Source organism: Muscardinus avellanarius (genome assembly GCF_963383645.1).
Source record: "Muscardinus avellanarius genome assembly, chromosome: 5".
In the NCBI taxonomy this organism is placed as follows: domain Eukaryota; kingdom Metazoa; phylum Chordata; class Mammalia; order Rodentia; family Gliridae; genus Muscardinus; species Muscardinus avellanarius.
In genome coordinates this window covers 16,723,953-16,739,374 of record NC_137790.1, presented here as the reverse complement: position 1 = coordinate 16,739,374, position 15,422 = coordinate 16,723,953, and the positions used below count along the sequence as shown (strand labels likewise).

The 15,422-nt window shown below is 36.5% G+C and overlaps 1 protein-coding gene across 2 annotated transcripts in view; it reads right to left on the bottom strand.

The window, feature by feature from the left end:
* The window catches only part of LTN1 (listerin E3 ubiquitin protein ligase 1), a gene marked incomplete at both ends in the record, with an annotated part of 56,935 nt that overhangs the window by 29,369 nt on the left and 12,144 nt on the right, over nt 1-15,422 (bottom strand). Inside the window, 7 exons of one of the 2 annotated variants that reach the window (XM_080696687.1) lie at nt 2,749-2,790; nt 3,362-4,171; nt 5,831-5,966; nt 7,858-8,048; nt 8,590-8,763; nt 12,981-13,161; nt 14,240-14,292. In XM_080696687.1, the coding sequence (XP_080552813.1) occupies nt 2,749-2,790; nt 3,362-4,171; nt 5,831-5,966; nt 7,858-8,048; nt 8,590-8,763; nt 12,981-13,161; nt 14,240-14,292 (1,587 nt within the window). The remainder of the gene's footprint in view (nt 1-2,748; nt 2,791-3,361; nt 4,172-5,830; nt 5,967-7,857; nt 8,049-8,589; nt 8,764-12,980; nt 13,162-14,239; nt 14,293-15,422) is intronic. The other variant, XM_080696686.1, reaches the window with a different exon arrangement.

The window sequence follows — 15,422 nt, the reverse complement described above, 5'->3', positions numbered from 1 at the left end:
AATCAGTACAAATCCCACTGGCTTTATGAAGTCTTTCCCCAACCACTAGCCCACACTGATCAATCACTGCTTTACTCTGAATTTCTAAAGCACTTACTGGATTGTATTATTATTTAAATGTTTCATCTGTGTATGTTTCCTCTTTCCAATGAGTTTGTAAGTTCCTTGAGAGCAGAGACTGTCTTAAACTCCTTTGATATCTGCTATCAACACTGCAGATATGTTCAATGAATAATGAATGGGTGAACTTTGAAGACAGTTTATAAACACTTTATCAATATTACATTTTTGTTCATTAATTTTGCTAAAATTAAAGAACAATCAATGTGTAATAGTGGCAAATTATTTCAACATGAACAATTGGACTTATTTCTCCAAATTCTCTAAAAGAGTTACTGGGGCTAGATATCTGACAGCAACTTTTTTATTTTCATTGGGTGGTGAAGTAAGGAGAGAAAAAGAAAAGCTTGTAAATCCACCCCCAAAAGCATGCTGATCCATGTTCCCAGAGCTTCTTTTGCTTTATGGGCAGAGAAGAAAGGAATTTGCAACTTGGTTCATTTCAAAGCAATCTGGAAAAAAAAAAAATCCAAGTGCGGATTGGGTAGTGCCTGATAAACTACTTATTCTTCTATTTAAAAAAAAAACTATAGGTAATTAGAGCTTATATTTTAGTCCAAGCTTTACTATTAATCTAATGTTATGACCTTGGACAAATCTCTTAACCAATGTGGGCCTGCTGCCCAATGTAAAAACTAAAAAGATTAACTTACAGAAACTTCAAGAATCCTTTCTGGTTCCAAAATTCAGGTTTGTTTTTTATTTTTAAATAAACTGACTTTATGACTTTACTTATAAAGTAGGTTCCATAAAACAAGAAAAACTATGCAAAGTTTGGATGGTTATCATACTGGCTTTCCTAATGTAGTTTACCAAGTAAAACCAATCTATTCTACAGAGCCCTAGGAGAGAAAATAGACTTCTGAATAAAATGTCTTTCGAGTTAGCAAGATATAAGTCCAACTTCATAATGCATTAACACAGCTAGTGAAGGAATCTGTGTAGTTATAAGGAGAGAGGAGGTTGGTAAGTCACAGAATCAAAAGAGGCAAATACTAGCCAGAAACTTCTAAACACACCCAGAAAGAAGATACTCTTCTAAACAAATATAAGTGCCTGAACTACCTGGCAGATACATTCTTAAGTTTGAAATGGATTTATTAGCCTACTCCTATGAAATTATTGACTCCCCTTCTTCTGATTCTAGGTTTTTCAAGTAACTTTCTGATAATTTGGCATTTCATGTAGCCTGGCCACAGGAGAGAAGACATTGAAAACTAATGTAAATGATGTACCCCAAAATTTTATTTCTTAATGTATAAACTACTGGGTAAAATGGAAAATTATTATTTAATGAGTATACAGTATCAGTTTTACAAGATTAAAAAGTCTTGGGGATTAGTCGTATAACAGTGTGAATCACTCTTCAACTACACATTTAGAAATGTGACTGGGGTATATAACTCAATAGTAGAGCACTTGCTCAACGTGTGCAAGGCCCTGGGTCCAATTTCCAGTATCACAGGGGAAAAGAAAGAAAGAAATGGTTAGGATGATACATTTTATATTATATAAAGTACAATTCTATTTTATTTTATTTTTGTGGTACTAAGGATGGAATCCAGGTGCTTTCTACCTCTGGGTTACACTCCCAGACCTAATTTTATATTTTATTAGAAACAAGGTCTCACTCAGTTGCTGAGAGCCTCACTAAGTAGCTGAGGCTGGCTTCAAACCTGTGCGATCCTCCTGATTCAGCCTCCCAAGCGCTGGGATTACAAGCGTGCGCCACCACGCCTGGCTATAAAGTACAATTTTAAAAATAGAAGAAGTACAAACTAAAGCATTAGCCATACAAAATAGAGAAGTAATCAAAAAACACTTTAAACTGGAAGAATTTGGGGTAGCTAAACGTTAATTCTATCATTTACATCCTTATTAGAAACAAATATTCTAGCCACCATTCTTAAATTTTCTAAGTTGTGGTTTTTGATTTTCTCTAATTTGTATATTATTTTTGTTATTATTTTGGTAGCTAGAGATTAAACTCAGTATTCTGCCTGAGCTATACCCCTAGTCCTCCCCTACCTTTTTTTTTTTTTTAACAATCTTGCTAAATTGCTGAGAGTTTTGCTGAGGCTGGCCTCAAACTTGTGACCCTCCTGTCTCAGCCTCCCTGGAACTACAGGCACACTCCACAGTGTCCAGTTTGCTTTTATTTTATCACTAATTTTCTTATTTGGTCAAGTTGTGTATAATACAAAAGCTGTACTATTTCAATTTGCCTGCATAGTATTCCATAGTAAGGAAAGCTTAATTTTCTCAAGTGTTCTAACATAGCTAAAACCACTCAATTCACTTTTACAGAAGAAAAAGTAACTAAGAGCAGAAACCTGCAGCTTTAATTAAGAGATAATAAAATGATTAATTCTCTTTGTATTACTTGCTAGAAAAGAAACAATGAATTTTCCAAAGCCTGATTATACCAAGAAGAAACATAACAGCATAGAATGCAAAAATAAGTACCTCTGATTATGCAAAGAAAATTACAATAATACGGAAGTTCTTGACTGACAACTTGACTGGCTATATTCAGTGTCTATATAACTGTGGTTTTAATTCTTATATACCCAGAAATAAAAAATAAATAAATAAACAAAAACAAAACAAAACAAAACCCCAAGATACCTTTTCAATAACCTGAAGAAGAGAATTCCATTTCAGGTCCTCCTGAAAGAAGAAACAGAAACAATCTGCTAGAATGAAGAGTAAAACATCTGCAACATAAGTGAAGTATCAGTGTCACCAATACGAAACCAAAACATTTCTACCTGGTCCAACTTTAAAAATTATGAACTGAAAGAAATCATCCTTTTATGTCCAACTTGTGTCACCTTGATATTGCTGAATATTTACCCGTAAGTCTCAGATACTTCCCAAATCACAATAAAAATACTGCCTGCCTTTAACAATATTACTAAAATAACTTAAAGCCTGGTGTGGTGGTACACACCGGTAACCCCGGTATACAGGAGGCTGAGACAGTTCGAATCACAGGTTCAAGGATAGCTTCAACAATTTAATGAGGCACACAGCATCTTAGTGAGACCCTATTTCCAAAAAAAATAAAATAGGGCTAGGAGGGTAGCTAGGAGGTGGAACACCCCCAGGTTCTATCCCCAGCACTATAAAATAAAATAAATAAGGCTAAGGGTGTGGCTCAGTGGTAGAATGCCCTTGGTTTCAACCCCCATTACCACTAAGTAAATAAATATTTCAAAGGATATCCAACCATTAATACCTTGGTTAAATCATCCAAGACATTTTTTCTTTCCACATCACTGTCACAGCAACGAAGGGCACTATACAAAATGTCCACCAGGAAACCAGCATCCTTCCTTTGATCTTCATTTAGCCAACCTATTAGTTTACGATACAGAAACTGCACTGCAGGATTTCTTTGTGCAAGTCTGGTTATTTCAAGAGGTTTTGCTTTAACAATGCTTTCTTTGTCATCACCAAGGACCATTTTAAATACTTGATTGGAAGAGAAGGAGTCAAGTAGAGTAGAAAGAAATCTTAGATGTTGCTCGGACTTTTGTTCATTGACATAATTGATACTCATCTCTGCAAGTTTACAGACTAAGTCTTCTAAGGGCTTTTTCCTTAGAGGAGACACAAGATCCAAAGAATTCTGAGTGAGAAGAGATTCAGTCACTAATTCAGAGTTTCCGTCATTCTCTCCTTCTGGGGATGCACACTTCCCATTCTCCTTCGTACCTTCCGGTGTCTCATCAGCAAACCTAACCTTACCATTTTTTTTTTTATTTGACTTCAAAGAACTCTTTGGCTTCTGGAGGACCTGTAATAGGTTAGATACACCCAAAACAGATTTAACATCAGCCTCTGGCTCATTGATTTTCTTGACACAGACCTCTGAAAGTTTCTCCCAGAAATTCAGCAGTACATTCTCCAAGTTGTGAGCCATTTGATCATCTTTTTCCATGTCTGCTTTGGATTCCCAAGAACTTAGAGTGTCTGCTAAATGATTAAATAGTTGCCCATGTTGCAATCCTGGGTCTTCAAGAACTTTATCAATAAAAGGGATCAACTGAAAGAGAAAATAAAAAATACAAAACTTCAGCTTTCAAAATAAAATTTAAGCACAGTATTTGTATAACATTATAAAATTTCACATTTAAAAACTGAAAACTAAGCCAGGTGTGGTGGCCAGACATGGTGACACACACTTGTAATTTGAGTACTTGGTAGGCTGAGACAGGAGGATCACAGGTTCATGGCCAGACTCAGCTACTTAGTGAGGGCCCTCCACAACTTCGTGAAACCCTGTTTCAAAATAATAAAAAATAGGGCTGGAGGTATAGCTCAGAGATAGAATGGCCCTAGGTTCAATCTCCACTATAGCAGAAAGAAAGAAAGGAAGAAAGGAAGAAAGGAAGAAAGAAAGAAAGAAAGAAAGAAAGAAAGAAAGAAAGAAAGAAAGAAGGAAAATCCTATAAACTGAATTTTTCCCCAGAACTTTTAAAAAAAATTAACTGGAAGATTATTTTCCAATCATACAAATAACAATGATCTCACCATGTCCCGCCTGAGTTGATTCTCTATTATATAACTGAACGTAATTCCAAGTCCAATTTTCTTTGCATCTTTGCAATTTGTTCAAATCATTTGCTTCTCCGCCTTAATTATAGGCACTTTTTTTTTTTTTGTACTGGGGATAGAACCCAGGGGCATTCTACCCCTGAGCTACACCCCCAGCACTATTTCTTATTCTTTATTTTGAAACAGGGTCTCACTAAGTTGCAGAGGGCCTCACTATGTAGTTGGGGCTGTCAGCGAACCACAACTGTCCTGTCTCAGACTCCTAAATGCTGGGATTACAAGCATGCGCCACCACACCTAGCTATTACAGGCACCTCTAAGATAGACTACAAGGCCAATATAAAAGACCCTTAGGGACCCAAAAATTCTTTTTCTTAAATTAGGAAGAAGAGAAAAAAAATTAACTGAGAAATTAACAAGATCAGAGTTTCTATAATTCCATTGACTTCTTATCATAGGGAGCCTCTTATCACTGATCTAAAAGCCAATACTGATTGTTCACACACAAAAAAAGAAATTTGAATACCTTAGAATTGCTGTATAATATAAACTTAATACAAAAGATCACAAATAGCATCTTTTAAATTCTGTTTTGCACTTTGTGTCTCCAAAACATTCAGGGTTTTGAGCCAGGCATGGTGGAACACGCTTTTAATCCCTGCGCTTGGGAGGCTGAGACAGGAGGATCACATAGGTTCGAAGCCAGCCTCAGCTACTTAGTGAGGCTCTCAGCAACTTAGTGAGACCCCGTTTCCAAATAAAATATAAAATAGGTTGGGAGTGTAGCCCGGAGGTAGAAAGCCCCTGGGTTCCACCCCCAGTACCACAAAAATAAATAAATACATACATATAAACATACATACATACATACATACATACATACATACATACGTCAGGGTTTTGAAATCCTAGACTGGATATATTAATCAGCTTGGTGCATAATCCTCAGGCATTATGATAGTATACTAGCAACTGAGAGTATAAAATTTTTATTCATCTGGTCAGAATACACAATATTCCATTTCTAAATTATAAAAATGACATCTTAGCATAAAGGTTACCTACTAAAAATGGCAACAAAACACAATGAGCGTGCTTCCTTAGAGTCCCTGTACAAAGGCACTGGTGATTTTCACATTCTAAGTACCTGGTCATTGACGAGCATCTGTTCAATCTCTTCCTCACCTAAGTTTTGTTGCATTATAAAACGTAAGCATTCAAAGAAAGCAGATATTACTGCTGAGTACTCTGAAAGGCTGGTTTTGGTTTTCTCTGCTGACAGCCTAAGAAATAATAAAAAACACTATGTTTTACTCTTTCACTCTTTCATGAATAAGAACATAAGAACTCAAAAATCACCAAAAAACATACTGGAAAGGCATCACACAAGATTTTTTTTTTTTTTTTTTGGGTGGTACTGGGGTTCCTGAAAGCCCTTCTACCTCTGGGCTACACTCCCAGACCTATTTTCTGTATTTTTGAAACAGGGTCTCTTAAACCAGCGCGGCTGGCCTCGATCCTCCTGCCTCTGCCTCCCAAGCGCAGGAATTACAAGCGTGCGCCACCACACCCGGCACACAAGATTATTTTTTTTTAATTTTTTATTTTTTGGTGGTACTGGGGTTCCTGGAAGCCCTTCTATCTCCGGACTACACTCCCAGACCTATTTTTACATTTTTATTTGGAAACAGGGTCTCCTAAGCCAGCGCGCGCGCGGCTGGCTTCAAACCTGCGCGATCCTCCTGTCTCTGCCTCCCAAGCACGGGGATTACAAGCGTGAGCCACCACGCCCGGCCACAAGATTATTTTTAAAAAACAAAACACTTAAACTAAAAATTAAGAAGCAAAACAAATGTGGCCAATGAGAATAAACTTGAAGAAATATAAAATTATAGAAAAAACATTTTCAAATATGTTTTAGCCAAAGTTGAGACATTTTCTGCTTATGAATCAATCCACCTGCAAATGTAAAAGAAAAAACTTAAAGACTGAAAATGAATAGTTTTAATCATTAACAAAACTATCTTCTGTTCAGTAAAAAAAAAAAAAAAAAAAAAAAAAATTAGTGTTAAAAAAATAAGTGTTAGCCAGGCGTAGTGGCGCACGCTTGTAATCTCAGCATTTGGAAGGCTGAGACTAGAGGATTGCAGTTCATGAACAGCCTCAGCTACTTAGTGAGGCCCTCTGCAACTTAGTGAGACCCTGTTTCAAAATAAAGAATAAAAAATAGGGTTGGGGGTGTAGCTCGGAGGTCAAATGCCCCTGGGTTCCATCCCCAGACCCACAAAAAGAAAAAAAAAATTAAGTGTTAAACTACTATCACATTTAACTTTAGAGAACTTTTTAAAAACTTTACTGGAGCAGTTTCTATATTTGGGCATTTGTATTTATCAATACTAAAAATGTATGGCTCATATGGAAAATGGTCTATTTCCATCTAGAGGCTTTACAATATTTATCTAGCTTTCTGCTAGATACAGATAGATGTATTCTGCTAGATAAAAACCACAGAAGCTAGTCAGGCATTGTGGCGCATGCTTGTAATCCCAGCACTTGGGAGGCTGAGATAGGAAGACCACAGTTTGCAGACAGCTTCAGCTACTGAGTGAGGCTCTCTGCAACTTAGAGAAACCCCTGTTTCAAAATAAAGAATACAAAATAGGGCAGGGGATAGAGCTCAGAGGTCGAATGGCCCTGGGTTCCATCATTAAACCCTCAAAAAAAGAAAAAAAATAGGGCTGGGGGTGTCTCTTGGAGGTAGAATGCCCCTGGGTTCCTCACCCAGTACCACACACACACAAAGATTTGAGAGTGCTCAGAGTGTGGCTAAGTGACACAGTATTTGTTAGAATGTGTGAAGTGCTAGGTGTGATCCCAAGCACTGTAAAACAAAACAAAATTTAATACCAAGCTGGGTGCAGTTTCAGGTGCCTAAAGTCTCAGTTTTGCAGGAGGCTAAGGCAAGAGGATCCCTTGCACTTAGACGTTCAAAGCCACCCTGACCAACCACATCTCAAAAAGGAAAAAAAAAAATTTCAACTGGATTTCTCAGAAAACTTTAACAATGCTTCACAACAGCAAAATTATTTGGAGAAATTCAAATAAGAAGGAAAACAATGAGAATAAACAAGAAAATATCTTTGGCTTTAAAAGTACAGAATTTAAATTCCTTACCCTGCAATTAGAGAGGTGAGAAAATTTTTGAAAAAATCCAACTTTGGATCTGTAATGGACTGAGGGAGCTTGCTGATAAATGGCAGAAGATAAGGGTATATGACAGTAGCGAGGCCCCGACCACCTTCACGAACCACCATCGACAGCTTGGGAAACACACTTTTTTTGGCATTTACATGAAGCCAACAGTCCTAACGAAAGAAAATATAATAATAATTAGAGATCATAAAACATACTTTTTTTCAATTAAGAGAGATAAACATAGATACTCTTAAAAGTAAAAATCAAATATTTTACCTAAAGAGCTAAAATTTCTTACTACCTTTAAAACTAAAATTCTGAATTTATTATATGCAGTAATCATGTATTTTGAATCCTTTTATGACAATATTGAGGAAAAATAGTTACTTAACTTGAATGATTACAATAAAGTTTCTTTCTTAAAAAGATAAGCTATATAAGATTAAGATATGCTGACTACATTGGAATATAACATTTAAATAATAATAATGGCCAAACATTAATAAAATAAAAACTGCCATTTTTATAGACAGTTTCAGATTTATACTCAACATTAATTATTTATTTCCAAGAAGGTATTATTCCAGTAAGTTTGGGATATAATAATCCAATCATCTCTCTTTCTCTTTCTCATACAGTACCAAAGGATTCTAGAATTCAACTAGAAAGACAAGCACCCCCCAGTGTACCCCAAGTGCCGCTCTCACACACCTCAATAGTTGTCAGTGTATAGAGCACAGCTTCCCAGAGAGCTGGGCAGACACCAGGGTCACTGTCATCGATGTTAAGGAGAACAGACGGGCTCACTCTGGAAGCTTCATCTTTCATCAGCTGCGGAAGGCGCTGACACAAAGCAGAAACTAACTCAAAATAAGCTGACCGAATCTAAATGAAGAAAAGGAAAGCTGAATTAAATTAAAACCTGGTAAAGTGTGAAAAGATTTACTCCAGTTAATGGCAGATAAGGTAATTTACATAAACCCTCCCACTAATAAAACTAAAAGAGTGATAAAAATACTTTTAGATATTTTCTTAAAAGTATCAAATGACTAAAAACACATTAGGAATTACCAAGGCAAAAGTGAAGGCTGAAATAATTAACTGAACACCTTCATGGTTGGCACAAACACAATCCTTCTTAGTAACAGAACTCTTCATTTGTGGCCTCCAATATGAACAAACAAAAATGAAGAAAGCAAGAGCCACAGTCAGCAGAAACAAAGGAAAGGAGAGACAGCAAGACTTTAAATCTCAGAATTATCTGTCACAAACTGCATAACAATGCTTATTATAAAAAGATGAGTTTCTTAAGAATTGTAGGAAAAAGCATCCTAAAAAAGGCATTAGCACATCTGAAGATCACCAAGCATAATTCCAAAATTAAACATAAATTCATTAAAATGTATGGCTCAATTCACAGGTTAAGGGCAGTGCCAGGTGACTGTGTTCTCCCTACGCTGGTGTGTGGAACCTTAACTCGGAGCAATGGTATCAGGAGGTGGGGTCTTTGGGAGGTGACTGGGTCTTGAGGGCTCCACACTCACAGATGGTATTGGTGACCTTACACAAAGGCTCCAAGGAGCAAGTTTGTCCTTTATTTCTCTTCTACCAACTGAAAGCACAGCAAGGTGTGGCATCTGTGAAGGAGACAAAGTCCCCACCACACACTGAATCTGCTAGCAACCTGATGATGGAATTTCCAGCCTCCAGAACCAAGAAATTTCTATATTTATAAATTACTCAATCTAAAGTATTTTGTTACAGCAAAATGAGTAATTAAAATAAGCAGATGGGACACAAAAAGAATCAGTGAACTGGAAGATAAAGCAAAAGAAATTATCTACAAAGTAGCATAGAAAGACAAAAAAGATAAAGTGGGGCACAGTGGCACATGTCTACAATATTTGTCTCAGTCCTTGGGAGGCTGAGATAAGTATTGCAGGTTCAACTTAGTGAGACTGTTTCAAAAGAAAAAATGAAATAGGATTTGGAATCTAGCTCAGAGATAGAATGCCCAAGTTCAACTCCCAATACCACAAAGAAAAAAAGAAAAAAGAAAAAAGAAAAAAAAAAGATAGAAAAACATCAAAAACAGCATCAGACACAGAGGATAGAGTAGATATAAGAAATATTTAATCAAAATCTCAAAGAAAAGGAAGAGAATTATTAGGGAAAGGAAGTATCTGGAAACAATAGACGAGAGTTTTACAGAGACAACTAAATGCCCCAATCTACAGTTTTAAGAAGCTCAATAACCTTAAAAAATCTACATCAAATTTCAAGTAGGATATATAAGCGAAAATATAAACCAAGAAATATCCTAGCACAAATGCCAAGAGACAAAGAGTTATTTTTAAAAATAGCCAGAGGAAGCCAGGCATTGTGGTAAACACTTGTATTTCCAGCATTCGGGAGGCTGAGACCTGAGGATCACGGTTCGCAGTCAGCCTCAACTACTTAGCGAGGCCCTTCACAACTTGGTGTTTCAAAAATAAAAAGAATAAAAAATAGGGCTGGAAGTGTCTCTCAAGGGTACAATGGCCCTGGGTTCCTCCCCCAGTACCACACAACGTGTGTGTATGTGTGTGTGTGTGTACAGAGAGCCTGGCATAGGTGGCACACACTTGTAATCCTAGTATTTGGAAAGCTAGTATTTGGAAATCCTAGTATTTGGCTTCCTGAGGCCAACCTCAGCAAGTTAGCAAGACCTTGTTTCAAAATAAAAAACAAAAAGTATAAAAGGTATAGATCAGAGGTAGAATGTCCCTGGATTCAATTCCCAGTACTACACACATTTAAAAAGTAGCCAGAGGAAAAAGACAAACTACCTTCCAAGGAAGGACAGTAAGACTTCCTAGCTGACTTCAACAGTGACAACTTCCTGCCAACATGTAACACTATACCTGGTAAACATATCTTCCAAGACTGAGAATGGAAAAAAAAAAAAAACTTCTGATACAAAGCAATAAATATGTAGGCAAATCTAAATGAAGATTTAGAGTTTAAGATGTTTTGTGAATATTAAAAATACAAACCAGGTGTGGTGGCACACACTTGTAATTCCAGTACTGGGGAGGCTGAAATTGGAGGATTACAGGTTCACAGCCAGCCTCAGCAACATGAGGCCCTCCACAACTTAGACTCTGTTTCAAAATAAAAAAATGAAACAGGGCTGGGGGTATAGCTCAGAGGTAGAACTCCCTTGGGTTCAATCTCTAGTATCAATCAATCAATAAATAAATAACAAAAAATAAAAATATGATATCTTTAATCCTACAAAATATTATCTCTAAATACTTAATGTAAAGTGTTACCTTAAGCAGTAAAAAGATGACATTAACATTTAAAAAGACAAATTTTTTAAAGGTTGTCTCCATTTTAAAACAAGGTTCAAAAGTCATATATTCATATACGCAGAAACAACCAAGAATATTCTAGCACTTATTCATGACAGAAATACTCAGCAAACTAACAAGTAAAAAGGAAATCCTTGAACCTTAAAAAAATTGACATCAAACAACTTAGTGCTGAGGTTAAGAACAAGAGAAAAATGCCTATCACTACTTCTATACAACATTGTACTAGAGGACCTAGTCAATTCAAAGAAACAAATAGAAAAACAAAAAATACATATTGAAAAGGAACTCAAATGACTAAAATTGCAGCAATATAATTAGCTAAGAAAATAAACACTCATAAAGATCCAAAGACAAATTATTAGAACAGGAGCCTGGAAGAGTTACTGTTGGATACAAAATTAGCATTCCTCATACCATCAATATAAACAATGGAAAATGCAACTAAAAAGAAAGTCCATTTCACAAAAGCAAAGAAAACAAAAAGGGCAAATAGACTGTAGAGAATACTAAAATATTATTCTAGGATACAAAGGACTAAAATCTTGAAAATGCATTTTTCCAGCTGAGGTCAAACTAGGTGATGGTTGGCCTTCTTACTTCAGCTTTCATACTATAAAAAGTATATCACAACTAATTACCACATTTTCCAAAACTCCTGTGCTGTTGGTGGTGATTTTCAAGTTTTAAACGGCCTCCAAGTACAATGCTGAAGTGTTGTCTACTGGGTCTACGTGCAAGACTGTCAGGTGTCTCAGAGAAAATGTACTAGATAAGCTTCATTTGGGCATGAATTCCAGTACTGCTTGCTACTTATGCATGCTGTGTTAATGAATCAATAATATATGTGTTGTGTCTTACATAAGGTATCTTTTAAAAGAAACATACAAAAGAAGGTTATGTACTGATCAACTGAAAAAAAGAAAAGTAACCAGAGGCTCACAGGAACCAAACCGTGTATTTCCCCTTGAAGCAACTGTTCACTATTTACTAATTCAGTGTTTAGGCTGACATTATAGAACTAACTATATGAATGATAAGAATGGACAAGTTAGACAAAACACATACATTAAAAAATTATCAGCCAGCATAACTGGAGAAGAGAAAGAGAGATAGGAACAAAAAAGAAAAAAAATATGTAGCACATTAAATGAGAAAGAGCCCTGCATACACCGATAACTTTAGGGTGTCATGAACAAAAAACTACGGTAATTCAATTCTGAAACTGAGGCCCAAACTAAATTTAAGAAGTTAAACCAGAGGGTAAGGTGGAGCTAAGTGATAGAATGTGTGCTTCATATGAATAAGTCCCTAGGTTCAATCCCCAGCACCAAAAAAAAAAAAAAGTTATAGTAGAAAACACATTCTAGCCAGGCATGGTGGCGCATACTTGTAATCCCCGCGCTTGGGAGGCAGAGACAGGAAGATCGCGCGGGTTCGAAACCGGCCGCGCGCGGTGGCTTAGGAGACCCTGTTTCCAAATTTAAAAAAAGTAAAAATAGGTCTGGGAGTGTAGCCCGGAGGTAGAAGGGCTTCCAGGAACCCCTGTACCACCAAAAAAAAAAAAAAAAAAAAGAAGGAAAGAAAGAAAGAAAGAAAGAAAAAACATTCTAATGAGATAATTCAGTCCTGAATAACCCACCACAATGACAGGCTTGCAGAATTCTAAATATAAACAATATGCATAAAGAATAAACACAATCTAATATGAAAACTAGAAAAATATCTTTAAAAAAGTTAAGATACCTGAGGTATGCTGTGTTTTCCATACTTCCAAAACTTATTCTGTGATAAAAGAGACTTAAATTTCTCCTCCAGAGAATCAAGCTCAGTATCAGGTAAGAGGCAAAGCAATTTCTTTAATGCCAATAAGGAACAAGTTACAACTCGATAGAATTTAGCTTCTCTTTCTTCCTCTGGGACAGTTCTTTATTTGAAAAGAAAAGACGGCACTTTTATTTTAAATGTTTTATCATTAAATCTCTACCGAAATTGCTTTATTTCTATATTCTACTCCTCCTGTGCCAACCCCTTCAAAATATATGCACACATACAGAAGTACTTTACTACTAATGTAAGGTGAAAGCAGATGAACACCTGCACCTAAACTAAGTGAGCAAGCACACTGCTCTCAGTAGCATGTACTAGGAGGATCCCAGCATGCATATCACAACTTTTCACAGATTCTTAAAAGTTTGATTAGAACCTAACAGAAAAATAAAACAGCAAAAAAAAGTGTGGTAGATGCCTATAATCCCAGTTATTCAGTAGGCTGAGACAGGAGGATCACAAGTTTGAAGCCAGCTTCAGCAACATAGGGAGAATCTGTCTCAAAATAAAACAAAAAAAGGCTGGGATTGCAGCTCATTTGCCTAGCATGAAGGCAGCCCTGGGTTCAATTCCCATACCGCAAAGTCTCGGGCTGCAATCCTCATACTCCCATTTTACTACTCTCTTTCTTCTTCTTTGTGATAATGGGGATTATACTCAGGGGCGGTTCTACCATGGAGTTATACTCAAGCTCTTTATATTTGATGTTCAAACAGCAGCTCTCTAGTTACTATGCTCTGGCCTCAAACCTTCAATACTTCTGTCAGTCCCCCAAGTACTGGGACTACAGGCATGGGGTACCACCTCTGGCTTTTTACTAATCTTTCAATGGAAGATTCTATTATTTTGTTACTTATTTTCTTCGGCTATTTTCAACCAAACTTCAAAATAGTTCCTCCAACTGTCAAAAGATAAATTGGTAAAAAAAAAAAAAAAAGAAAAGAAAGAAACTGGAAATATCTAATAGAATTAAGTATGTAGCTCCCAGATAATTCATGTTTAAAAAACAAGACAATCTGCAAGTAAGCACTTAACATGGCATCTGATATACAGCATTAAGTATTTTTATCTTTGCATTTTGAATTCTTTTTTGGAAATGTCACAGTGAAGTGACCTCTGGTTATCTAGGAGTGAAATAAATTCTTAACTAGTTACATAGAAGCAATACAACTCACTGTGGGTCACTGAGTGTATCAGGTGTTTCTTTTAGAAGATGATCCTGCAGCACCTAAAGATAAAGAAAAATACCAAAGTCTTCAGATTTTATTGAACTGTCAGTGGTAAACAGAGTGTAGCTAAGTAAAATCCAGTGTTTAAAAATCCCACAAATCTCATAAACCTAACAGCAAATTCAAGTGGCAAAACTAAAAAGTTTGAGCAGACGTGGTGGAACATACTTATAATCGTAATACTTGGGAAGCTGAGACAGGAGGATACACAGGTTCAAGGCCAGCCTAAAAAAATTCGATTCATCAACCTAGCAAGATCCTGTTTCAAAAATAAAAATAAAAAATAGGGTAGGAGTTGGAGCTTGGAGGTAGAATGCCATGGGTTCAATCCCCAGTAACACATACGCACAGGAAAAAAAAAAAAACTAAAAGGTTTGAATTTTACTCACTGTTCTTTTCCTGTACAATACAGCACTCTCCCCCTCACCTTCAGTTCCCATCCAGAGAAATTTTCCACTAAGTACTTTTGCTCTCCTCCTTTACTTCTCTTGCACACAGCAGTTCAGGACTAATCAATTAGAAAATAATGTCTGAGAGTCTCCCTGACTACAGTGACCATTATACACAGTACTCTGCTCTAGTAAAGTTTAAGGTCTAAGGTTTCATTCATTCATTCATTCATTCATTCATTCATTCATTCATTCATTTATTGTGTGGTACTGAACTAAGAGTGTTCTACCTCTGAACTATACCTCAGTCCTATTTTATGTTTTGTTTTGTTTTTTTTATCTTGGGGGGTGGATCCCGGGGTCATTCTACTTCTGCGCTAAACCTCCAACCCTATTTTTTATTCTTTATTTTGAAACAGGGTCTCAGTGAGTTGCACAGGGCCTAAGTAGCCGAGGCTGTCCGCAAACCGCGATCCTCCTATCCCAGCCTCCCGAATGCTGGGATTACAAGAGTGTGACACTATGACCATCCTTTTATGTTTTATTTTGAAATAAGATCTCACTAAGTTTTGAAGGGCCTAAGTTGCTGAGGCTAGTTTCAAACCTGTGACCCTCCAGTCTCAACATCTAAGTATTGGATTACAGTTGTGTGCCACCACATCCAGCTAGGTTTAAGGTTTTAAAATATTGAGTAAGTCTGCCTAATTCTAGAGTGCAATACTGTCCAACTTTATCAGAAG